The sequence below is a fragment of the Schistocerca cancellata genome, chromosome 4 (assembly GCF_023864275.1).
Source record: "Schistocerca cancellata isolate TAMUIC-IGC-003103 chromosome 4, iqSchCanc2.1, whole genome shotgun sequence".
NCBI classification, from domain to species: Eukaryota; Metazoa; Arthropoda; class Insecta; order Orthoptera; family Acrididae; genus Schistocerca; species Schistocerca cancellata.
Window position 1 is genome coordinate 881,851,523 of NC_064629.1, and position 27,121 is coordinate 881,878,643.

The 27,121-nt window shown below is 41.3% G+C and overlaps 1 protein-coding gene across 1 annotated transcript in view; it reads left to right on the forward strand.

Annotated features, from left to right (window-relative positions):
* LOC126185041 (mesencephalic astrocyte-derived neurotrophic factor homolog) overlaps positions 1 to 21,061 on the forward strand; it is a 30,183-nt gene extending 9,122 nt beyond the window's left edge. Inside the window, exons 3-4 of the mRNA XM_049927788.1 lie at positions 2,271 to 2,412; positions 20,356 to 21,061. Of these exons, the coding sequence (XP_049783745.1) occupies positions 2,271 to 2,412; positions 20,356 to 20,522 (309 nt within the window). The 3' untranslated portion in view covers positions 20,523 to 21,061. The remainder of the gene's footprint in view (positions 1 to 2,270; positions 2,413 to 20,355) is intronic.
* Positions 21,062 to 27,121: the final 6,060 nt, after the last annotated feature.

Genomic DNA, 27,121 nt, shown 5'->3' on the forward strand with positions numbered 1-27,121 from the left:
CCATATTGGTACCAAAACAGGTTACAGAAAGGACAGGTCAAAATAATGCAATTAGACATCTGAAACTCTTTTACTACAGAAAATGTAACACAGTTCATCCTTCATCACGCAAACACCAAAACGACATGTATTACGATAAGTGATTATGGGACAGAAAATCAATTAAAACTGCTCAACATTAGAAAGTCGTATAGACCTGATGAGATTCTGCCAGAGATTTGAGAGATATTACATGAAAGAAATTGTTCCCATTCCAGCTGTGTTTTCTTGTAAGCCACTGAAGCATTAAGGGTACCAAGTGATTGGAAAATAGAAATACTGATAATGACAAAAGGTTTTAATGCATATACTGTAAAGTAATCAAAACACAGACATCTTTCAAGAGGTTTGCACGATTCTCTGAGATTAACACCATATATAATTTTTATAACACACATCTGTTCTCTGAAAATACTATTCATGTAACTTGAATTTCCTCAGAAAATGATTGTTTAACTTGTTAGTGAATGGGAATATTGACAATAAACTAGTTCCTTCACTTTTAAATTCTCTAGCAGTAATCATATGTGCTGCAAACATAGCTGAACTGGGGCAGTTCATTAGTTCTGTGCATTGGATTTACCAGTTGAGGTTGTGATCAATCTATAGTCCCAAAAACTTAGCACTTTATACTTCCTGTATTTCATTGTCTGAAAACTTTGTTATAGCGTGTGGAGTTTTGTAAGAAATACTAAAGTGTATACACTGAGTTGTGGCACAACTGAATGATGAAGTGCATGTGCCAAGTAACAAAAAGAAGCAGCTTTGAACATAAGCTTTTTGTTTCAAAGATGTCCTACAGACAGCATATCGTTAGTGTGGCATATTTCTTTCACAGCTGTGATTTCTACGCAATATGTTAGGTAGTTATCTGCATTTGTGCAGAATACTTTCGCACAGCAAGTACTGTATTTACTATATACTTTAGGTGAATGTTATGACTTGAAAATTCTCAAAACAAATATTAATGCTGTCTGTGCAGTGCACATTGACCTCAGAAGAATCAAGATATGATAGAGCGCTGCCTGTATAAACCTGAGCAAAAGGCAAGTCAAAATACAATCTGTTTCGGCTCAGAATACTTTGCTTGCTGCTTCATGCTGACCTTGTGTTCACAGAATCATTTCAGTGTTTGTAGTTTTACACATACATGATCTGGTTGTCAGATTGTAACTATTCGCATTTAATATTTTTCGTTAACTTCCTGTCTACATACCTTCCTAACCTGTTTTTAATTGTGCTTTTAACATTACTGTAACTTTCATAGAAAAACCTCCTTGGTCCAAGGAATTAATTTTTTATGTTAGAAATAGCGAATTTCCATTAATATAGGTTTGAGTTTATTTGTACATTAAAAAGACTAAGTTAACAAACGATTGCTAATTCAGTACATTCAGATTTGTACTTCAGTATTACACAAATAATACCAAACAGTGAAAACTCCAGGTTGTAATACGAACAATATTAGGAAAAGGATAGATTGCTGCCGACTTTAAAGATAGCTCATTGTGTTGCAGACAGGCACAATGTAAAGACTATTACACGTTATAGCTTTCAGCCAAAGCCTTCTTCAGCAAATTGCGCCACACACACACACACACGCACAGATATAGTCACACAAGGAAGCAGAACTTGTGCACACACGACCGATAACACCAGCAGCTGATATCTGTAAGTAGCAATCTGTCCTTTTCCTCATATATCTCCAGAATGTGGAAAGAGACTGGAATTTAAGCTTATAGATTGCAAACAGGGACTGTAAAGTATTCAAAAAATGTACAGGAAAAAACATTACAACATATATAATACTTCAAGCATTGAAAATTTTGTGCGGAATTGGCTCCTCTATGTACACATCATCATGTTGATGTAATAGTGTTTGCTGAATCATGTGGCATCCTAAGATATTTTGACAGCAATGTTTACTGTTCTATTTCTGTGTCATCTAATTGATAAATAATTTTCCTTCCCAAGACTTTCCTTAATTTCAGAACAGCAGATTATTGTTTGTTTCTTTTTTGTGTGTCTGGGGGGGGGGGGGGGGGTTGCAGAAGAGGCAGCTGGGACAAACAGATAGTTATCTAAAAAAAAAAAAAAAAAAAAAAAAAAAAAAAAATCAATAATTTCACATTTCAGAAACTAACAAATATGCAAATTGCTTGTGTTGAATGTTTGAAATGAACAAAATTTACATTCCACAACAGTTTATAAGTATTTTCTTATATTTTCAGTGTTACTATTTGGGTGGCCTCGAGGAGTCTGCGACTGGAATACTGGGAGAAATGTCCAAGCCAGTGTCGTGGGCAATGCCAGCTGAAAAAGTGTGTGAAAAATTGAAGAAAAAAGATTCACAGATTTGCGATTTACGCTATGGTAGGCAGCTTTTTTACATTTGCCATTAAATAGCATTATTCTGTAAAATAACCAGCCAATGTACCTTTGAAAGAATTTTTAATACTTTCAGGTATTTTCCCCAGTGATCCATGTGTCCATCTGATTAATAGACTTAGTCTCTCCTGATAAGTTGTAAGCAATAAGTCATGTTGTATCTGTCATAAAATGTTTATTTTATCAGAACAATATCTGATACTCTTTTTGTGTTGCTGTACTTGGAAATCACACCAGGGCAAATTACTTAACTTTAGCCTTCTACCTTTACGTTGATGGCCTATACCTACTACTGCTGCAGTGTCCTCTGGATAAGGCCTATAATATCCTGTCAGATGTCTTTTATTTACATTTACATTCATACTCCGCAAACCAGCAAATGGTGTGTGGTGGAGGGTACCTTGTATCACTACTAGTCATTTCCTTTCCTGTTCCACTCAGAAATGGAACAAGGGAAAAACGACTGTTTATATACCTTCCTACAGGCCATAATTTCTTTTATCTTCATGGTTCTTATGCAAAAAGCACATTGGTGGTTGTAGAATCATTCTGCATCAGCATCAAATGCCAGTTCTCTAAATTTTCTCAATTCTTTTCCTCAAAAAGAATATCTCTTTCCCTCCAGAGATTCCCGTTTTAGTTATCAAAGTATCTCTAATATTTATGTGTATATCGAACCTGCAGGTAGCTGATCTAGCAGCCTGTCTCTGAATTGCATTGCTGTATTCCTTTAATCCAACCTTTTGGGGATCCCAAACACTTGAACAGTACTCAATAGTGGATCGCACTAGTGTTCTATATGTGGTCTCCTTTACAGATGAACCACATTTTCCTAAAATTCTCCCAACTAACTGAAGTCAGCCATTCGCCTTCTCTTTGACAGAACTTTTATGATTCCCAGTTCTACACTCTAAACTTATGTGAAAGTACCCCAGTGCATCAGCTTACAAAGTCTTGGATGTCTTTTATGAAATTTTTTGACAGAATTGTTCCCCAGACCCTGACCAGACTGCAGTCACAAACCTGACAGCTCTTTAAAGTTAGTGTGCCAGTCTCACTAATAGCTCAGTTCAGACAAGGAAATGAACTTAAAATGAACATAAATTGGCCTTACTAACAACCCAGATGACTCAATTTAGAGCTACACAAAATGAGGAAAGGGATATTTGAATTACACTGTCAATAAAAATAAACAGTAAAAATGGACTATAGAGCTAATGTTGGTAACTTCTGGGTCATTTTCTATGTTCAATGGCGCATCACCAAATGTCTATGCCACCCTAGGTTGAGGACAACCCTTAGAAAACTCACTTCAGCATAAACTTTAACTGTTGACACACTTTAATATCTTAACAGCCCAAGATTACAAGCACTTTTACCTCCATAATAATAACCCAGTGTCATAATACAAACTTCCTCCCAGTTCTTCCTCCTGCATGAGGTAGCCACACACTCTTTCTGTTCTGTACCACTGATACAACCAGTATCCTATCACCTTCGCGTATTGTGTCAGAATCACTAAAAATACTCTATTTTGACCTACCTTCCCAGCTTGTCAGTCAGTGGGAATCTTCCCACTATCTGCTTCAATAGCACCCCGACAAACTGGCAGACAATTGGCAGATCATCTGCAATGCTGAAAGGATAGATGGTTTTTCCACCAGGTGAAGTGAAAGCTTGTAGAACCTCATCTGCAATTGTTCACATCAACTTCGCTTGGCTGCTAGTGCAGGTGGTGGTCTGCAGAAATGGGGCATTTTTACCGTGCTAATCCCCATTGTCACAATGACATACTTCTTATTGATACTATGACTGTCTTGGAGCCATTACTTTAATTTTTCTCCTAAATGCTTGTGTTTCGAGCATTCAGTGTGAAATATTGATATGCAACCCAAATGAGATATTCCAAATTCTTTAACGCTTTGACAGTAACTAGGAGAGTGAAAGATGTGTAATCCATTCTCGAGCTAAAAGTACATGGTGATTCAAATTAAAGTTCATTTCAAAATGCTATAAAAAATAAAAGAAATGCTGATCAGAATGATGTTAAATTTAAATGGAATGTTATCAAAGAAGGGGAAACATCATGGGGGGGGGGGGGGGGGAAGAATGGAAAATTTTGCCACTAGTTGGCATTGTAAGTGTCATAACGTAAATGAGTTCAGCTACAAATGACACATGAATTGCAATATGATAGCCATGGTGTGAGTTGCACATTAAACCAACTGTACTGTGTAATGTGCAAGACTGCACAAGGCTGGCATTCAACAATTGAAGACTTGAAATAAAAAAAGGCTGTAAGTGCCAAAATAAGATATTTTGAAGTTTTGTGTGAAATGGAATCTGTATGCCAAACCCAATGATGTATAAAAGGCTACAACTGCCATGAATGCAAATGCAGTACCGAATGCAATCAAGATATGACATGTAGTTTAACAGTCACTGCTGTTAACATATGAAAAGCTCTATGTTCCATGCACTTACTCCTCAGTGCTAGATAAAATGGTGAAGACAGCAGATACTTGTAACAGTTTGAGTGGAAAGAAATAATGAATTAAATGAAGAGTTTCTGTGGGAGCAATGAGGAAAAAGCTGAAAAGTGGAAGGATTGAATACATAAGTTGAAGTAATAAGCATAATCCAGCAAAAGATTGTCCAGCACGGGAGGTAAGTCTCATTACTGATCACTGACCTACACCATAACTGGACATTATGTTTATTGTGGTGACCAAATGCATTGTTCCATGACAAATAAAGCCATTTATTGTCAATAACGTGAATGCATCTGACGTCTTTGATTTCAAGAAAGCAGCAAATTATAATAATTAGGAGGGTATCTCTATTTTGTGAATAGGTACAGAGTACAGGACAGGACAGCAAGAAAATGTAACCACCTGCTGTGGTTGTTTCAATCCACATCTGTGAATAAAAGATGACAGACTTGATTGAAATGATGCAGTAACAGAGAAATAATGACCACATACAGCTCTACAAAAGCAGAATGAATTTTTAATATCTTTTTGCTGAGTATTGAACTGCGGCACATACATCCTTTCATTGCATTTCCACTTTCAGTAAGTTTTTCATACTATTAAAATACAATATTTGTAATTTCCTTTGGAAACTAGATACATGTTATGCTTAAATTACAATAAAATGCATTAACAGTGCAATTATGAGCATTAATTACTTGGTAACTTGAAACTCATTTTCCCAAATTCATGATTTTGTTGCTTAGAGCCTTTTTATTTTAAGTTATCAACTGTGGCGCTGTTAGTAAAGGTCATACCACATTGGATGGGAGAAATCATTTTTTAATTGTACTAAGTCTAGAACCAAATAAAAATCAACAACGAAAGCAGTTTTTGTTGTGAGCCTGGTGCAACACATGTTCAGTATACTGTCAGCTGTTTTCTGCCACAAGTTGAACTTGAGAAATGTGATGTTCCACAACCGATCGTAGTGTCTCAGGGGTCTTGTTCATAATTTACTGCACAATTCACACCACCAGTTCCGCTGCATTTGTAATTGGAGCACTGAACACAACATTTTCAGATAACCCCATTGCCAGAAGTCACACAAATTAAGATCAGGTGATCTGGACAGCCAGGCTGTAGGGAAATTATGGCTGATAATTCTAGCATTTCCAAAATGCCTTAGCAGCAACTGTTTCGCTGGCCAAGCAATGTGCGGAGGAGCACCATCTTGCATAAAAAGATCCAATCCACACATACATCATGCGGAAATGTTGGAAAGTACGTTGGTACCCAGAAGACTGTCATAGCATTTACCAGTGACTGTACAGGTAACAGGATCTCCACATCACGCAGTTTCCTTCACAGAAAGAAGCAGTACCAATCAATGTGCATGCAAGTTTTCCATTGCCTTAGTCTTCAATTCTTTGTATTGGCATGTCTTTGGAGCTGGAAATGGGCTTCGTCTGTCCACAGAATGTTCCATGGCTGTTCATTGTCCACTTTCCTGAGAGCAAGACATTCTAGAGTCTTTCTGGCAGGTAAGCATGAAGCAGCGTCTGAACATGAATAATTCTGTATGGATAGCAATGCAGGACATTTCGTAGAATTTTATGCACTGTGCTCACAGGCATAACCAAAGTTTGAGAAGTTCTCCATGCACTGCATGTTTGCACACACCCACTCAACGCCCCCTGCATTGCTGTGGTCACATCTTCTACTAATAACGGATCGCTTGTTTTCCTCCCTCTACCACACTGCACTTCAAAAGAACCTTTCTTTTTGAATTAAGTAATCATTTTCTCCAGACCCTGGGCAAACATTTGACCAACATCTTTTATTATGCCCTTGAGTGTATGGAAGTTCTGTAGAGCTACTGGCACAAAGTCTCAATTCTTGTAAAAGAGGTTTAACAGCAATGGATGTTTGTGCATTGAGATAGTCATGCTGAACATCTCAAGAGACAAACTGAGGAAACAGCCATGTATCCCACGTCTTTTATTTCTCATATTCTGTTGTGTGCAGTGCCATCAAGCAGTAAAATTTTGGTTACATTTTATTTATATATTTGCCAATAATGTTTCCCCGTCTTTAATAAAAATCCATTCAAATCTGGCATCATTCTGGACAGTGGTTATTTTTTTTACAGCGCTTTAAAACTATCACTTTATCAGTTTGCATATCCTGTTTAGGGTGACAGGGTGGAGGAGAATGAATAAATTGCATATGAAAATAATCTAATGTAGAAAACAAAATAAAAAGAGAAGGCAACTTGAACAAATAAAGCAAGGTGTCATTAGAGACATCTTCAAATACCAAACTGACTTCATCTGCAGAGAAGTACTAAGTGTGTTACTCTTGAAATGTTGTACACTGAAGAACCAAAGAAACTGGTATAGGCATGCATATTCAAATACAGAGAGATGTAAACAGGCAGAATACAGCAACGCGGCCAGCAGTGCCTATATAAAGCAACAAGTGTCTGGTGCATTTGTTAGATCAGTTACTGCTGCTACAATGGCAAGTTACCAAGATTTAAGTAAGTTTGAACGTGGTGTTATAGTCGGCGCATGAGCGATGGGACACAGCATCTCCAAGGTAGCGATGAAGTTGAGATTTTCCCGTACGACGATTTCATGAGTGTACCGTGAATATCAGGAATCCAGTAAGACCTGAAATCTCCGACATTGCTGCGGCCGGAAAAGATCCTGCAAGAACAGGACCGATGATGACTGAAGAGAATCATTCAATGTGACATAAGTGCAACTCTTCTGCAAATTGCTGCAGATTTCAGTGCTGGACCACCCAAAAATTATCAATACAGGCTTTCGGAGCCGAAGGCTTACTTGGGTACCCTTGATGGCTGCACGACATACAGGCAATTCCAGCAGGACAATGCAACACCCCACATGTCCAGAATCACTACAAAGTGGCTGCAGGAACACTTCTGAGTTTAAACACTTCTGCCGGCCACCAAACCTCTGAGACAGGAACATTATTGTATCTGGGATGTCGCAACATGCTGTTCAGAAGGGATCTCCACCCCCTCGTACTCGTATGTATTTATGGCCAGTCCTGTAGGACTCATTGTGTCGGTTCCCTCCAGCAGTACTTCAGACATTAGTAGAGTCCATGCCAAGTCGTGTTGAGGCACTTGGGCATGCTCGCGGGGGCCCTACACTATATTAGGCAGGTGTACCAGTTTCTTTGGCTCTTCCGTGTATGAGAGAGAAATTGAGAGAATAAAAATTACAAAAAGTTTTACTTTTTCCAAATCATTAGACAAATATGTCTGCACTCAAGAATGGTTGAGCATTTCTGGGGGTATGGGGAAAGGGGGGGGGGGAGGATTAGGAGAAAGAAGTAACTAAAAATTTAGATTTCACTTGCCTAAATAAGTGGGAAGGTATGTTCATAGATTAAGCAATAATTATTTTCAGCAGTTGTTTAACAGTAATATTGGCTATGTACCACAATCCAGTCTCCATGCATCTTCAATTATTCAAGTATTTCCTGATACTAAAGTGTAGACTTTCATGGCCGGAAATGTCATGTCCATTATGATTATACGGGCTGTTATGCCATGATCGGTTGATGAATTTTGTCTCAATTCCCAACGTTTCGTCCCCGTCTGCGGGAGACATCTTCAAGGGGATCTGTTGCTCGATGGAAGGTCCAACACACCCACTGGCTCGCTACTGACTGCCGCTAAATTCCGTGTCTGTTTCAAAACGTTTGGAAGAGCACAAGGGTAATTGTAGAAGAGGAGAAACGGAACGATCAGCTGTTGTGGAGCGTACTTTCCAGCCAGGGAACCACCATATTCATTTCGAGGAGACGCCACTACTAGCTGCCACAAGCAGATATTACGAAAGGCTCTACAGGGAGACAATCGAAATTGCTAAACACCCTATTAATTTCAATAGAAAGGAGGAGGGCGTGAAATTAAACGGTATATGGATGCCGGTGTTAAAGATGTGTACCACCCATCCACTACTGGGCGATGGCAACGGCGATCGACGGCAGCAGACAGCGGCCAATTGCACTGACATTTTCAAAACACGTGACGTCACGCCGCGGCGCGGGAGCACGCAGACACAGAATTTAGCGGCAGTCAGTAGCGAGCCAGCGGGTGTGTTGGACCTTCCATTGAGCTACAGACCCCCTTGAAAATGTCTCCCGCAGACAGGGACGAAACATTGGGAATTGAGACAAAATTCATCAACCGACCATGGCATAACAGCCCGGATAATCATAATGGACATGTATTTCCTGTTAGCTCTCTTCTACATTCTTTCCAGTCCTTGGGTCTACATCACTTCTTTCTTTGTGGAGGTTTCTGTGCCCACACTCAGACATTCTGTTAACATCACGTGTGTCATATGGCCATGACATTTTCATCTTTTCTTCTTACCCAGTGTGTTAGTCCCTACAGGGGTGTCCACAGCTCTTTTGTCGGGTACATGTGTTGTAAGCCATGTGGCCGTAAGCTGTTGCAGCTTTTCATCTCTCGTGGGCTGCATTTCCTTCCCCATATCCACTCCCTATCATAGCTCTTCCCCTTCCTGCACCCATCTTTCTCCCCTAGTGTGTCCCTTGACAACCACGTAGCTATTCCCTCAGTTCTGCTAATCATTTATGGTCTTTTCTCACATTTCCACTCTCCCTCTTTTTCACCTTCTTCTGGTCCTCATTTGGCTTTGACCCCCTTTCAAAATTGTTTTCGTAATGTGAGCTACCGTCACACCCCACACTAGGTCACTAGCATGTAGCCAATCCGTGTGGTGGGGCTTTTATGTACCCATGTGGCTGAGATCCCTAACACAGGGATCCCACTTCTGAGACTTGAGCTGTCTCTGTCTCGTGTGTGTCTGGGAGTGGTTGCTCATCTTTGTGGGGCACTGGAACTCCCCGCAAAGATCACTGTGCCAAGCGGCCTTTGCTGTGACTCGGTGCCCCCAACGGGGGACCCCTTATTGAGGTGGGTTGTACCAGGACGTATGCTCTGCATATGAAGTGTGCTAAGCTCGACACTTCTGGCCGCTTTTCTGTGGCCGTCTCTACCAGTAGAAACATTTCTCTCTCTGCTCGTATTTTTGCTTCCTTGGCCTTCCGTCTGCAGCTCGCGGTCGCGTTCTCGCTTCCCGAGCACGGGGTCCCAGGTTCGATTCCCGGTGGGGTCAGGGATTTTTACCTGCCTCGAGATGACTGAGTGTTTGTGTTGTCCTCATCATTCATGAAAGTGGCGAGTTTGGACTGAGCAAAGGTTGGGAATTTGTACGGGCGCTAATAACAGCCCAGTTGAGCCACCAGAAACCAATCGTTGTCGTTATCATCATCATCATCATCATCATCATCATCATCATCCTTGGCCTTCCCCTCCCCAGCTGGCTACTCCCTGAGAGGAGAGCCAGGCCTGCCAGCTTGGGGCAGAACCTTTACTCCGTTATTTAGTTTCTGCCAGGACAGGCAGGGAGAGTATCACCATTACCAAACTGCTCTTTTTTTGTAGAACACATTGAAGATAAGTTTGGTGCATCTGGTGCGTCCAGAGAGTGCTGAGGACAATTGTGTTGATACTGGTGCTTTCATCCTGGTTTTTGAAGAGGCACCCCTAGTAATGTTTTATCATTGCCAAGTGAATCCCTATATCCCACCTCACATTTGCTGTTTCCGGTGCCTCCATTTTGGTCACATATCTTCACGATGTGAAGTGACTCGTATTTGTGGTGACTGTAGCCACCCTCTCCTTGTGGAGAGTCCTTGCACGCAATCACCCAAGTTTGTGAACTGTTCTGGCCCCCATTCTCCTCACTCACTAGATTGCCCACTCTATAAAAAGGAAAGGAAGATTCACGAATTCAAAACTCTTGACTGTCTGACAGACAACACAAATTAAACCAGCTCCACTTGGTATCTTTAACATCTGCTGTTGATTCTGCCGTGTCTTTTCCTCCTCCTCCTCCTCCTCCTCCCCCCTGACAGTTCCCGTTTCCTCCCTTCACAAAACCGCTCCTTCTCTTTGACCATAGAAGAGACCTTCTCTGGCACCTGCTGAGAATGAGGCTGTCTCTAAGAGCCTCCCTCCCCAGCATCTCCAGGATAAGAAAGCTGTATCTTAGTCTGGACCAGCACTCTGTGGGCCTCAAGGCCACTTGTTTACTTTTATATCCCAATATTGCTGCAAGTTGCTCTCTTCCTGACCACACCTCCACTCACCCTCCGAAGGAGAAGAAGATCCACGAGTCTTTGTGTGAGGCATACCCATGGGGTGTTGTGCCCTCCCTCTCAATCAGGGTCTGATCTTACATTCGTAGACGTCACTCGGTCCTTACCGGTGATGGACACTGACATTGCACAATGATCGATTCTAGCCCATTTGACATTCATCCAGATTCTTGTACTACACTCCTCCAATGTAACTGTAATGGTTACTATTGTCATGTTCCTCAATTGCAGTCCCTAGTTCCTCTCTACCCTGTAGCTTGTGTAGTATTGCAGGAATATTGTATTGTGTATACTCATTCGCCAGTTCTGTGTGTCTTCCAAGCCTTCTGCCAGAACTGGGTTGGCCCTTTGTGAGCCTCCGGTGGTGTCTGTATGTTGGTCTACACAAATTTTGTGGTTCCAGGGTTTTTCTTCAAACCACGGTGGAATTGGTGGCCATTTGGTTCCATTTAGACTCTGCAGTAACAATATGCAATCCTTATCTCCCTCCAGATATGCCTCCTACACTTTCTGCTCTCCTTGCCCTCCTTAGACAGCTCCCTCCTCCCTTGGTCATCCTCAGGGATTTTAATGCCCGTAACCCTCTGTGGGGGAGGTACTGGGACCACTGTCCGGGGCAGGATTGTTGAAGACCTGTTGGGAGGACTTGATGTCTCCCTTCTGAAACTGAAACTCCCCCACACTTTGGGGGGGGGGGGGGGGGGGGGCGGGGGGTCACATAGCACCTTCTCAGTCATTGATCTTTCCATATGTAGCTCTGGCTGCCTCCCCTCCTTTCCATTGAGAGTTCATAACAATTTGTGCGACAACAATCATTTTCCATTTTTCTTATCTTTTCTTCGGCGTCATTCACCTGGATGCCCTTCCAGGTGGCCATTTACTGATGCAGATTGGGATGCCTTTCCCTTGGCTGCCATCCCAACCTTTCCAACACATGATGACATTGATGTGTCCACACAGAGTTTGATCGAGGACACCCTTTATCAGCTGCTTTAGGGATTCCCTCCTCCTCGGGATCTCCCCTATGGAAGACTGTCCCTTGGTGGACCTCTTAATTTGCTGTAGCTATTAAAGACCCTCCACCGCTACAAATAGCATCTATATCTTGACTACCTCCTGGCCTTTAAACAGCTTTGTGGTTGGGTCCTTTATCTTATTAAATGCTAGAAACGGATTTACTGGGAACGATATGTCACTGCCATAGGGCCGCATACTCACTCTTCACAGGTATGGGTGAAGATAATACACATTTTTGGATGCTGTCCTCCTACAGATGTCACAGGAATTTTCTTCAATGGTGTTAACCTCATTAATCCAGACTTATCGCTCAGCATTTTGTTTAGGCCTCAGCCTCAGTCCACTATATGCCCACATTCCATCTTCTCAAACACCCTCTGCAACGACTCCCTTTATCGTCGTTCTGCATTGCCTGGAGCCTTATAATGCCCCGTTTAAGTGGGAATGCACCAGAGCTCTTGCTCTGTCCCCTGACAGGCTCCTCGACTAGACCAGGTGCACAACCAAATGCTTCAACGCTTACTGGAAGTCCACAGGAGCCAGGTCTGGACAGTAAGGATGATTTTGATTTTTGTGCAACAGTCACGCACCAACAGGGATAAATGTGCAGAAGTATTATCGTGATGCAGAATTTCAAGCTGTTTCTTTCTCTCATTTTCTCACAACACTTCCCGATAGTACAAGTGATTAACAGTTTGCCCCAGTGTGGCACAAATTAATGATAAAATAATTCGTCAAAGTCAAAGAAAACTATCAGTATGGCTTTGACATTTGGCCTGACCCGACAAGCTTTTTGGGTCTCGGAGAATCTTTCCAAACCCATTGTGAAGACTAAACCGTGGTCTCATAACAATAGAACCATGTCTCACCACCACTTATGATTCTCTTAAGAAACATCTCATTCTCATTTGTGTGATCCAAAAGCTCCTCACAGATTGCGAGGTGAAGGTCTTTCTGGTTGTGGTTCATGAGTTGTGGTATGAACCTGGTAGCAACACAGTGCATTCCAAGATGCTGTGTCAGAATTTCATGGCATAATCCAACTGAAACATTACATTATTCTGCAATCTCTAGGGCAGTTAGTCTTCGATTGACAAGCACAATTTTGTTGACATTCCTGACATGAATGTCGTCTGTAGACGTCGAAGGGTGTCCTGAATGAAGGTCATCTTTAGCTTCCATCTGGCCGTTTCTAAATCGTGTGAACCATTCATAACACCAAGTATGGCTTAAGCACTTAGCACCGTAGGCTTCCTGCATCATTTGGTGTCTCTCTGTAAAGGATTTTTTTTTTTTTTTTTTTTTTTTTTTTTTAACTCTGCCATCTCGAAATTTGCAAACAGTGTAACACAATGTCCTACTCAATACAGCATTGAACAATAACTAACGGACATACAACAGTGAAACGTCCAGCAGTTACATAGGCGTGTGCAGGAATACCAACTATGTTTCGCTCTAACACACCATTGGCACAAAATTACAGGTGTTCCAGAATTTTTTTTAACAGACCTCTTACTTATACTTTCCATCTGTTTGTGAAGAGATAGGGAATTCCCTTCCCTATGGCAAGAAAATGGTGTTATTCCAGTTTGGAAATTGGGTAAACTGCCTCTTCAGATGGGCAGCTATCGTCAGATGAGTTTAACCAGTGCCCTCTGCAAGTTACTAGTATGGCAAGTCAAAGGCTGTATTTGCTCCATGAGTCCCAGGACCTTCTGGCTTTGACCCAGGGTGGTTTTCGCTGATACCGTTCTACTGCAGACAATTTAGTCCGGCTGAAGTCTGCTATCCGAATGGCTTTTGCCCGGCGCCAACACCTAGTTACAGTCTTCTTTAATCCGCATAAAGCTTATGATACCACAAGGCTCTATCACATACTTGCCACCTTACATGAATGGGGCCTCGGTTGCCCCCTCCCAATTTTTATCCAGAACTCTTTTTTCTTATCACACTTTTATGGTACAGGTTGGCGCCTCCCATATTATCTCCCATCTGCAGGAGAATGGGGTTCTGTGGGGATTTGTTTCGAGTGTCCCTCTCTTTTTAGTGGCTATTAATTGTCTGGTGGTGGCTCTGGGGTTTACGCTGTCCCCCTCTGTGTGTGCTGATGACTGTTGCTTTTATTTTTGTTTATCCATGATGGGCATTGCTGAACGCAGACTGCAGGGAGCCATACACAGAACACAATCTTGGGTTCTTACGCATGGCTTCCAATTTTTGGCTACTAAGACCTGCATTATGCATTTCTGTCATTGCCATACAGTGCGTCCTAATCCAAATCTGTACCTTGATGGCCAGCCCCTCAATGTGGTGGACTCTCATCATTGTTTTTTAGGACTGGTCATTGATTCCCAGTTGATAGGGCTTCCCCATCTTTGTCAACTAAAGCAGACATGTTGGTTGCACCTTAGTGCTCTTGAACACCTCAGCAATACCAACTGGGGCACAGATCGCTCTACTCTGCTACAGCTCTACAAAGCATTGGTCCAGACCCATCTGGATCATAGGAATGTCTCATACGGCTAGGCTTTGCCTTCAACGTTACAGATGCTGGACCTGATACACCATTATGGGGTATGACTGGCAGCAGGTGCTTTTCAGAGTAGTAACCCCATGATCAGCCTCTGGTGGACGCAGGGGCTCCACTGTTGTGGTTCTGCACCAACAGTGCTTATGCGTTACACATTCGCTGCTCCCCGGAGCACTCAAAGGCCCATCTCCTCTTTCCAGTGTCTCCTGCAATAGTGGCCCATGTCTGGTGTTGGAAAAAAAAAAAAAAAAAAAAAAATGAAGTCCCATGCTTCTTTACAGAGCGTAGGGGAATGATGCGGGAGACCCGCACCGTCTTACTAGGCAAGGTCCTCATGGAGGTGGTTTGCCGTTGCCTTCCTCCGACCGTAATGGGGATGAATGATGATGATGACACAACAACACCCAGTCATCTCGAGGCAGGAAAAATCCCTGACCCCGCCGGGAATCGAACCCGGGACCCCGTGCTCAGGAAGCGAGAACGCTACCGCGAGACCACGAGGGGCGGACTGTCTGGTGTTATGATCACCATATGCATCTGGTCCCTTTTTCAGAATTAGAGCTTTCCCCTCTACAACCTCTTCTCTGAGCCTGCTCACTTAACACCTCTGTGGTGCGCACCCGTCCACAGTACTGTCTTGACCTATCATAAAGCCCGAAAGACTCAGTACGCCCAAGGCCCTCCACCACCAATTCTTCTCCATTCTCAGCACATTTCGGGGATCAGAAGTAGATTATATGTATATGATACGTCAGGTTGCTAAAGAGACAAAATGACACATGGAGAAGTAAATATTACTTTATTTTCACTTATCAACATGACATTAATGCCTTTTCATGCTGTGAAATTCAAAAAATTGTTAAAAATTTTCACAGTTCTAATTCTTGTTGAAATAAGAGCTGTTAACAAACACAAAAAATTAAAAATTATGTTACAATTTTTTTAAAATGTTACAGCATTGTCTTCTGTTATGAAGTATGAACATTTTCGAAAAGGTTTCTTTCTGAATTAAAGCACAAAACACCTTACATGCAGAACACCTCACATTTGTTAGCTTTGAACTAACCATTCCTCTGCACTGTCATCTGCTCTTCCTTTCTGTAGACATTTCTGTCATCTGCAGTGCACATTAAGTCTTTTCACCAGTGGTGGTATTGACTGAAATGATTTTCTCTTCCTTCCGTTCTTCCGTTCCATTTCTTTAGTGCAGCATTCTTATATTCAATATATGACACAGAAAAAAAAGGTGTAGTACCGTTATTGTCCACTTCTTCGTTCTACCTCTCATCACTCATTGTCTATTTGCTAATGATCCTGTCCAGAAGATCCACACCTCCCATGTGAGACTTATACATCTTTGCAGCAAATTGACGAGGAATTTCTATGTGTTTACCTTGCTGCTTGCTCCACCTTTGACAAGTTTCAGCAGGATCTACTCAACAGTAGATAAAGGCCAAATGAATTATACAGTTATCATGTAATTTTATAGTTTGCAGTAGCATCTTCACCTCTCACTACATGGTCAAAACTTCCTCTTCCTTCGTGTTGATGTAGGCCATCCTTTTTCAGGTCAATACTTTGTGGTAACCTTGAAGTTGTCATTGTTTCACACCCTCGTACTGCTCTGTGATTGAGGAGAGAACGTAGAAGAGGCAAAGAAGTGTAGTAGCAGTCCATGAAAATTGTTGTTCCTGCTGGCAACATACCAGACAATTTCAGGATGACTTCCCCTCCAATCCAGTCTCGGAAACTGACATACAGCCAGGAGAGTGTTGTACTGACCACATGCCCCTCCATATCTGCATCCAGTGATGCCTGTGGACTGAGGATGACATGTCGGCTGGTTGATACTGTTGGGTTCACCAGGGCCTGTGGACATAGTTTACGTTTCCCTCCAATATCTAATTTTGCAAGCGTAGATGTCGTCTCTGAAGTAATTGGTCGCTGTCCACCCTTACACATATAAAAATCTAAAGGCAGTCCACTTAATGCTGCCATAACAAAGTTTTGAATACCAACAGGTTGAGGTTTCCCTCAAACGTATTTCTTCATTCAAACTTGCACATGAAATGGCATCATTTGTTCATCAGTGGAGGATGTTGAAGACATGCTTTTCTAATAATAGACAACATTGGTCTCACTTTCCACTATCTGTCATTTGTCTTTTCGTTGTCACTGACAGACTTGTCATCAACCACCATGAGACACACTCTAAGGCAGTTGAACTGATCTCAGCTGGTGTCTACTACCATTGGATATCTTGTACCTTGTTCCCAACACATCCCAAGTGTAGGGAATCCAAAAAGTGATATCAGAATGCTTGCAGCCCAGCACTTCTTAATTTCACCTAGGATGCTGTTGAGAGATTTTCCATGTGGTGAAACATGTTTCATGTTGTCTTTTCAGTCATATCACTAAGAAAAACTCTTTATGTATGTGGTGATTAAAATATTCAAACGGTTTCTTAACTTGTGTATTGATAGTCTGCATCTGTGCTTGTTAATGTTGACATCATGGAAGGCAAGATACAAGGTGAAAATCTAAAACAGAAAGAACAAAATTGTTTAAAATTTATTGTTCTTCAATAATTACCATTCATGGCTCTGTTCAGTGACACAAGGTTTGTTTTGGATCATTATGAGATGGAGTTTCATGAGCCTGTGTTGGCACTACTGAACTTGCATTGTCTGAAACATCCTGATCTTCTTCTTCAGATGCTGTCAATTGTGATCCCCGAATGTAAGCTCCAGCATCATCTTCATCAATTTCTATATCAGAACTATTAACATCAAAGACCTCATCCAGAAGTGGAGTGATTAATGAATGAGATAGATCTGTTAATAAAATTTAAATTTTCATTTTTAATTCACATTTCTGAAGTTGTATTTGTACTGGAAGCATTAGAAATGTCTGGTGTGTTATTACAGCTGTGAAATGCATACTAAAAATAATAAAAAAATGTTGAAACTACGAATCAACAGTGTAAAATGCAGTTGACTGCCATTTGCTGATAGGTGTGTGAAATGTAGCTGCAGAGGCCCAATGTATCATACGTAATACATCTAATAAAATTCCATATTTTTTAACTAAAATTATCTTTCATGTCACTCTTTGATAGAATTATAGTCTGGGAACTGTTACCAACATTTCAGTACTGCTTTATAAAGAAACAAATGATAAATTAACAATACTAACCTTTCTTTCTTGAAGCCATGTTGAACCACTTGAAACACCCTTGTTACTGATTGCTTCTGACACCTAATGGTCACTCTGAGAACTACAAGTAGGTGATCTGGTCATTCTGCGGAGTTTATCGAATAAGATACAGTCGGCATTGTTACAAAAAACTGCATACAGTGTGAAGGAACCTAATTTTAATGGATGTATCACATATGATGCAAGGGGGTTACAAGAGGCTAGGGTCTGGCCTTGTTGGCCCATTTAAGGGTTGGCAGGACACCCTGTTGCCCCTCTGTCCCAACCAGGCAATGGCTATCATTGCTTGGTGGTCTGTCCCAGTCCTTGCCCTATCCATTGTTTTGCTCTTCTTCCCTTTCTTGTGTGTTGTGTCTGACTTGGTGTTCTTGTCTATTTTCCTGTGCTTCTTGTGTCCTGCCCACGTCACTAGTCTTTACTGTGTATTGTTGGGTGGGGTGCCTCTGGCAAGTTGCAGGGGATACTTTCCCCAATAGTAGCTTCTGCCTTGAGTGCCTCCACTGCTCACAGGATGGAGTACCTTGCCCGTCTTTCTTCCTTTCCCCCTTCTCTTCTTCCTTGTTTCTTTCTCTAGGTTTTGTTGACCTTAGATAGAACTAGAGGTTTTCTTTCCTGGGTTTCCGCACACTATATCCCTCTTTGGTGCATAGTATTGTTGACTTGCCTGTTCCAGGTAGGAGGGACTAATGACCTCATAGTTTGGTCACTTTAATCCATAAAGCAACCAGTCAGTGTAAAAGTGCTGTATTTAATTTCATTAATCACATGATATCTTCATTCCTTACCCTATCAGTTATTCTGATTCTACAGTATATCATTTCCATTGTCTGATATTATCAGTCTCCACAGATCTACCCCCTTAAGACTCGGTGCTTTCTGGAAATCACTGACACTGTCACTACTTTGTAACTTTGAACACAGTGTCATTCCATAACGCTGGATGTACCTTCTTAGTTCCTACCTTTACTGTCCTTATTTTGTTTTGCACATTTTTAACATCTCTTACATCTATAGTATAGGCATTGTGTAAAATGTTGGACATAGCCATGTAAATAGGAGCATGTAGCCACATTTTCACTATGGAAAATTAACATTGATGAAAATTGCAAACATTGTGTGTGTCACAGATGAGTTACTCCTTTTTCTGAATAGATCCCCGGACTGATCAAAACATGTAGAATACATATTCAAAGTTATTCTGAGTAGTGTAGACACCTTAGTGGCATGCCAAGCCTCAATCTGCAAAAAATATAAACTTGTAAATATGTCTTACACTAATAATTTTCATGTTTTACTCCCTTCCCCAAGTTATATGAACCTTTTGCCCTGTGGAACTTTGCCATAGGTATAATACTTTATTAGCAATGATTTGTGAAAGCGGTAATGTTATCTGCTAAATATACACGATGTTATCTGCCAGATATACTACACTAAATTTCCCTTATATTTAATATTTTGTTACAACTGTTTGGTAATTACAGAATGTCGTAGTAGGTATGGAAAAACCTTACAAAACACTTGCAGCTCCAGTGTTTAAATGAATGTTTGCCCACTGTTGTTACTCTTTCATAACTCCTCTTCTACTAACACTGAAAATGGAAAAGAATTTTCTTGAAAGTTTAATTTTGTTAATGGCCAATTTACCTCCCAAGATGTTTTGCAATTGTGTAACTATGTAGTCTATTAGTGAAGGATATTTTCCATGTACAGTCAGTTGAGGATCACCATAAAAAAAATAGAAATCCCTTGTCATTGTCTGTTTCACTTTTCTCGTTGATTCCAACCATTTTCTTATGCAGTGATTTTGTCCTAACAACATAAAATTTCTTGTGAAATTTGTTTTCCTGCTTCAATTAATGCTCTTTCCCTCAAACAGCACATTACAAATGTTTCTTTATACCCTTATCACTCATTTAACTAGCCAGTAACAGTTTGTGGTTGCCTGAGAAGCTTAGCTACACTTTGTAAAGTGAAAGATATCCAGTTTTTCACCCTAACTGCCTTTGTTCAGTTGACAGTTGGTAGATTAATGTTGTTGTAGAGTTAGTTCACTGTAGTAACAAATAGCATCTGTACTGTTATTTAATAGTATTCATACATCTGAGGAACAAATAAAAATCAGAAAATCTCTTGCTCATTGTTTTCTTGAAAGTGTGTGTGTGTGTGTGTGTGTGTGTGTGTGTGTGTGTGTGTGTGTGTGTGTGTGTGTGTGTAATCATCACAGTGTTTTGATAGAGAAAAGCTTGTTTTAAACATGGACACAGATGTAGAACACTAATATTGCATTCAAGCTCCAATAAAAAATAAAATTAATTGAAACTGCTGTACAAATTGGACAGATTCCACTTAGTTCCGATGCTATTGAAGTTTGATACATTATATTGTAAAATTTAATGATGTAGTTTTAGTACAATATATATGCAGACATCCACTTGCAGCTGACTGTTTGAATCTAATTTGCAGATAAGACCATTGACTTAAAAACGGTGGACCTCAAGAAACTGAAAGTGCGTGACCTGAAGAAAATTCTCAGTGACTGGGATGAGACCTGCGAAGGATGTATAGAAAAAACAGATTTCATCAAGAGGATAGAGGAGCTTAAACCCCAGTATCTCCGCCAGGAACTTTAATAAAAATTAAACCTGTTTTTCCTCAGGTGGATCTGATTTAATTGTTTTATACAAAAAAATTATGTTAAGACATTGTGCTGACTATATTTTAGGCAGCGTTATCCATTGGTTCCAAATACCTTAAGAAAGGAAATGTGCTGAGCCTGGAGAGATGATGTGTATGTAACTTATCACAGTATGTATGTGTGTGCTTAAATGACATGATGGACCTTTCGTTAGACTCATTATTTCTGAACGCCAGATATTTGCATTTGTTTACCAAAGATAGAATTCCTAACTGTGCAGCAGCTGTTTAAAGTTTCTCTCTGCCTTATAGTTAATTGCAGATTATTTGTAAGGGAGATATGTTTTTGTCAGTGACTTTCATTTAAAAGAATGTATTAAGTACTTAACTCTCATATTAATGCATTGATATTTTTTCCCCTGTTGAGAAGTTTCATGCAACACAATTTCTAAAATGCCATCTTTGTAAAGGATGCACTTTTTTGTTTTGTTAATTCATTGCACAGTGATGGAATAAAGGACAGTGACTACATTAATTTCATTTTATTTTTAGTTTTCAACAATGAACCCATCAATAAAACAAATTGTCTTGCATAAGGTTTATAATTTGGACACAGTAGCTAGCCAGCAGTAAGTTCATAGCACAAATTTTGTGCACGTGTGCTTGTAGGTGCACGCACGCATGCACGCGCTCACACACACACACACACACACACACACACACTGGTGAGAGTGCGTGCCTGCGCTTTTTTGCATGCGTGGGTGCGCATGCGTGCTGAAAAGTGCATAATTTAAACATTTCTTGGGGCTGGTTGCTCTCTCTAATTTATAGTATTTGTATTGTGGCTGCTGTTGTCTTATTTTAGCTTTTTAACAAGAAATTTTTTGAGCTTATCTTGGTGTCGGTAACACATGCTTATTTTTACCCTTTTGCATAATTTCTCACATTGTTGGCATTCTGACGTCTGTCGTAACTGTTATTTGTTGTGGCTCGTAGCTAAATGACATTAATTTCTTACTGGTGTTCTCTGACTAACTGAAGTTTGTAAATTAAATAATACAGTATACTCCTTATTATTCAGGGTAATGTAGGGTAAGATGATGAACGAATAATTGAAAAACATGAATAAGTAGATGTTTTCAGTCGTACTCTTTGTTTGTAATTTTATCTGAATTCTGTGCATAGGTAGTGTAGGCCTGTTAATTTCTTAAAATAGTCTGTGATGTTGGTCTGCTTCTGAGAGGAGTTGTCATTTTTCCACACGGCATTTCAAATTTTTCTTGCAGCAGTAATGTCATTGTACTGAAACCCCTTCTGGCCCATATAATCTAGAAGAGTATCAGCATATTACAGTGCAGTACAGTGACTGACAAGGTCATTGTCATCATCCCCACATTCACATTCACTGTTATAATCTTTGTTTTGTTGTTAAGCAGTGGTCACAATTTTGGCATCACTCTTGCACTGGAAGCCGTGTTCACATGCATCGATCTTTGGTCCCTCATCTATGTTTCCTTCATAGGCATCTTCAAAACCATTTAAACATGTTGCCAGCTTCATTATTTGTAGTGTTGTTATTTCTTCGTCACTGAAACCTTGAAAATCACTTTCTTCTATAGCTGGAAGATTTTCCTCGATGATTGAACTAGTGCATGTGGCTTGACTTGCTGTCAGGAATCGGAAATCATGTGTATGCCATATACAATTGTCAACTTCTTCCAGAATGCAACCAAATCATCCTCAGAAAGTAGTGTTCTCAATAGACCAGCCCAGTAATGCTGTTTCACAGGTGCAGTTACACCTTGGGCCTTTGGCTGTATAATGGCAGTCAAATTAGGATGTAAAAATGTAGTTACAATGAGCCCATCATCAGATACAAAAAGCCTCTCATTGGGATGTAAAGGGGCATTATCAGGCAATAGGACAGCCTTCAGTGGCAATCCTTTCTCTTCTAGAAATCGTCAAACTTGTGGTACAACATATGTGGAACCAGTTTTTGAAAATTTCATGCCTACCCATGCTCCTTTTTGATTTGTAATAATGCACTGGGAGATCCTTAGCTGTGATATCTCTGAATGCATGGGTTTTTTGATTTTACAGTCACTAATAGTTTCACTTTGTGGTTCCCAGAAGCATGTGCTGCACAAAATTGTTTTGGGTTCTTTATACAACTTGCATGCAGGAATACAAACTTCACTCTTAAAAGCAAGGTCTGTCTATAACCCTTTTATCTTATGATTGGCAATAGGTTTATATGACCACAGCTGCCCTTTCAAGAGCTCATCTCGGCAACATTACAGCAAAACAAACAACTAAGTTTGAGCACCTTGCACAGAAACAGTAAAGAGAGTTACATAACAAGAAAGCACACACAGCCATAACTTGTTAAATAAGAATCTTGGAAAAGGAACCATCTCAGTGCTGGACAGAGGTTTGAACTTTGCTCCTACAATACACGCACTACCTATTTCTGGTTATCACCAGCAGAGTGGAACAGGCAGTATGTCATATCTCACAAGACATTGCCGATGAGGTAAGGATAACAACATGTTACATTTCAGCAATAGTCAAGCATACTAAGTCAAATAATAATAGAGTAAAAAGGGAAAGGCTCATTGATCTACTCCCTGCCACAACGTATCATGATCGCTTCATTACTTTTGGAAGATAGTGTTATGATGATTACAAACGACTCGGCGCCAGTGTTGACTGGTGGCCAATGCTAAATAGAAACATACAAATCACAGCAGGTTTTTCAGTAACGTCAATGAGGTGCTGGCTGCATGGTCTAGATCTGCAACGAATATAATTATAAAAAGGTAGCTATTGAGGCCACACTTAAGCCATACGTTACTAAGCTCCTTGTTAGAGGTTGCTTCCGATCAGCTGAAGGCTATGCTACTTTATTACTTGACGTCCTGAGCAAGAGTGGATGAGAGCTCGCTAGAAACTTTATACAAGCTGTGGAGTGGCGCTGGTCGCGGGTCCAACGATACTAATATGGACCATGGTCGATAACTGCAATCACTAACAAGTGTGGTATCAAATGTTGATACCACATTCCTCCCCCGCAAATCTGCAAACGGCTTATGACCGCCGGGTGGAGGACCCCGTGCTGACATAGTCGTGCAGCTGGGGAGCCTGACTGCAGGCAAGGCATGCCCACCCGCACCCTGCCATTTGGACTGAGGGGAGACAGGAAACACCTGGAAACCTACTCCAGGGTGCACGTTAACATGAGGTGTCTGTGCTTCAACTATGGGAGGAACCGAAGGATTGACCGGAATTTCACTGTGCCCTATCGCAGTTGAAGGCACCTGGTCCATATGTTCATCCAGTCGCTGCAGCGATGCTGGCACTGCGGGCGACTCCGTCACAAGACATGGCATCCGCGCTTGGCACGTCGATGCGTGGCAAAGGTAAGGCTACAGGTGCTGGCACCCAGGAGCGAGGAGAGCAAGGAAGAGGTCCCCGCAGGAGCACACCCATCGGCGCCGACATTGGAAACGTAGGGCAAGCGGCAGAGGCCCCACAACTAAAGAGACACATTTGATTCTGATGCCTGCGCACCTCACCAGATGGACCTGATATGACAAACATAGCACAGCCAAGATGGCGAAGAATGCGCCCTGTCAACCATTGGCGATTGCCGCGGAAATGACTGAAATAGACAATATCATCTGGCAAGAATTTGTGGGTCTGCCGTGGCAAATAAACGCGGTGCGGAGGATGAAACAAATTCATCAGAGTTCTGTGAGGATGACCGTGCAACAATTCAGCCGGCGAAGCACCATCACATGACTGCGATCAGTACAAAGATAAAAACAACAAAAGAGCGTCCTCTCGTGAATGAAAGTCGCACAATTTAGACATTCGCGACTTAAACGTCCGAAAGAATCTTTCAGCGGCTCCATTCGATTGAGGGGAGAATGGTGCTGAAGTTAAATGCTGAATACCTTTAGCTTCACAAAAGGTTTCAAACTCTGCAGACACAAACTGAGGTCCATTGTCGGTGACAATGACTTGTGGCAATCCTTCAATGCAAAATATAGAAGACAAGGCTTTGATCGTAGCAGACGATGTCGTTAATGACATGCGAACAACAAATGGAAAACTGCTAAAAGAATCAACAAGAATTAACCATCGTACGTCCCTAAAAGGACCAGCAAAATCTAAATGTAAGCAATTCCATGGCAAAGTTGCCTTAGGCCAAGAGAAAAATTTCTGCGGTGGTGTGGATTGGTTTTCTGCGCGCGCGCGCGCTCACACACACACACACACACACACACACACACACACACAGAATAAGAGCAACATATCTTGGTTATGTCAGTGTCAATACCAAACCAAGTACAGTGATGGTGAACGGTTTTGTCGATACGAGACCCCAATGACCTTGGTGCACAAGTCGTAACACAGCTGGCCGCAAAGAGCGTGGGAGAATAACACAAGACTGATCCTTTTCCGTGTGGAGCAAGATGACACCACGTTGGACAAAAAGTAGTCTGCGCACAAAAAAAAAAGGAATCAATGGATCTTAAATCTGATTTTTAGACAAAGGCCATTGTGTAGTGATATAACACAAAACAACACTTAATACTCGGTTGTTAGCTATTGCTGTGGCTATACAACGAAACTCAACAGGAAAACTTTCTACAAAATCATCATTTTGCACATCAAAGGTCCGCCCTCGTGGTCTCGCGGTAGCGTTCTCGCTTCCCGAGCACGGGGTCCCGGGTTCGATTCCCGGCGGGGTCAGGGATTTTTCCTGCCTCGAGATGACTGGGTGTTGTTGTGTCGTCTTCATCATCATCATTCATCCCCATTACGGTCGGAGGAAGGCAACGGCAAACCACCTCCATTAGGACCTTGCCTAGTAAGGCGGTGCGGGTCTCCCGCATCATTCCCCTACGCTCTGTAAAGAAGCATGGGACTTCATTTCCATTTTTCCATGAACATACAAGCCTGTTCAGAAGAGTCGAACAGTGGGTCATCAGCTATTGGTGAACAGGGTAACATGTCGGCATTACCGTGCTGGGCAGTAGGCCGATACAAGATGTCATAACGGTACTGCGACAATAGTGACCAACGAAAAAATTTTTGAGCCGCATATGGAGGCATGGGCTTTCACGGGTGAAACAAAGACGTCAAAGGCTTATGGTCAGTGAGAACTGTAAACTTGCGACCATATAAGAAGTCGTGGAATTTCGTAACTCCAAAAATCAAAGTGAGAGCTTCCTTCTCGATCTGCGAGTAGTTACGCTGCACAGAGTAGCTTCAATGCAAATGTGATCGGGCAATAGCGTAAACCAATTTTGTGTGCAAGAACAGCTCCGATCCCAAAATCGGAAGCATCAACCATGAGGACAAGAGGTTTTGTTGGATCGAAGGGTGTAAGACGTACTAGTAACAACACAGATTTAAGCTGCTGAAAGGCACGTTCGCATTCAGGCGACCAATTGAACGGAACGTTCTTTCAACATAGTCGATGTAACGGTGCTGCAAGAGATGATGTACGAGGCAAAAACTTGTGATAATAATTGAGCTTTCCAATGACAGATAATAATTCTTTAACTGTCTTGGGTGCTGGGTGCTGGTAGCTCTGATATTGCTCTTAAATGATCCAGACTTGAATGGATGCCTTTAGAGTTTATGATGTGTCCCAAGTAGGATAACTGTTCAGAAAAAAAAGTACACTTGTCCTTGTATAGAAGTCCATTCTCACATAACACTTCAAATAACTGTCTCAAATTATGCAAATGTTCATGCTGCGTAGAACCAGAAATCAACACACAGAGAGTCTGTAAGTACTGCTGAAATAGTGCCAGTGCAGAAGCACATCCGAACGAAAGCCTCTTAAATTTGTAGAGACCTAAATGCATATTCACAATGAGAATCTTCTGGGATTCGTCATCCACAGGAATTTGAAGATATGCATCTTGCAAATCCAACTTAGAAAAATATTTGCCTGGACACGATGTGTCAAACAAGTCTACTGGATGTGGCAAAGGAAACATTGCAACAAGAAGTTGAGGATTGATGGTGGCTTTACAATCCTACGCACAGTCACAATTTGCCTGATGGTTTTGTTACGATAACTAACAGTGAAGCCCATAGTGATGCTGTCACAGGTTCAATCACTACTTGTTCCTCATGTTCATGCAATGTTTTAGCTACTTTGTCTCGAAGCGCGGGAAAATTTAGGCTGTGCATTGTCCAATTCAATATGCGTCTGAAAATTTTTTGCACAATCTAAACCTGGCGAAAAAATGTCAGCAAACTCTTGACATAGTTCGGAAACCCTGTTGGTGGGAACACATTTAGTGATGGCTAGTACGTCATCGTGCATAGTTAAGGAGAATACATCAAATAAATCAAGACCAAAAATATTGACAGATGAGGATGAACCCACTACATGAACAGAAAACACTTGAGTTTGTTCGTGGTACGTCGCTGGGAAACTGCACAGTCCTAAAACCAGGCTATTCTGATAACTGTAGGTAGCTAACATAACATTTGCGTTATGCAATGGAGGTGAACCAAGCAGTTCATAAGTATTACGATTCATGAGTGAAACAGATGTTCCAGTATCCAA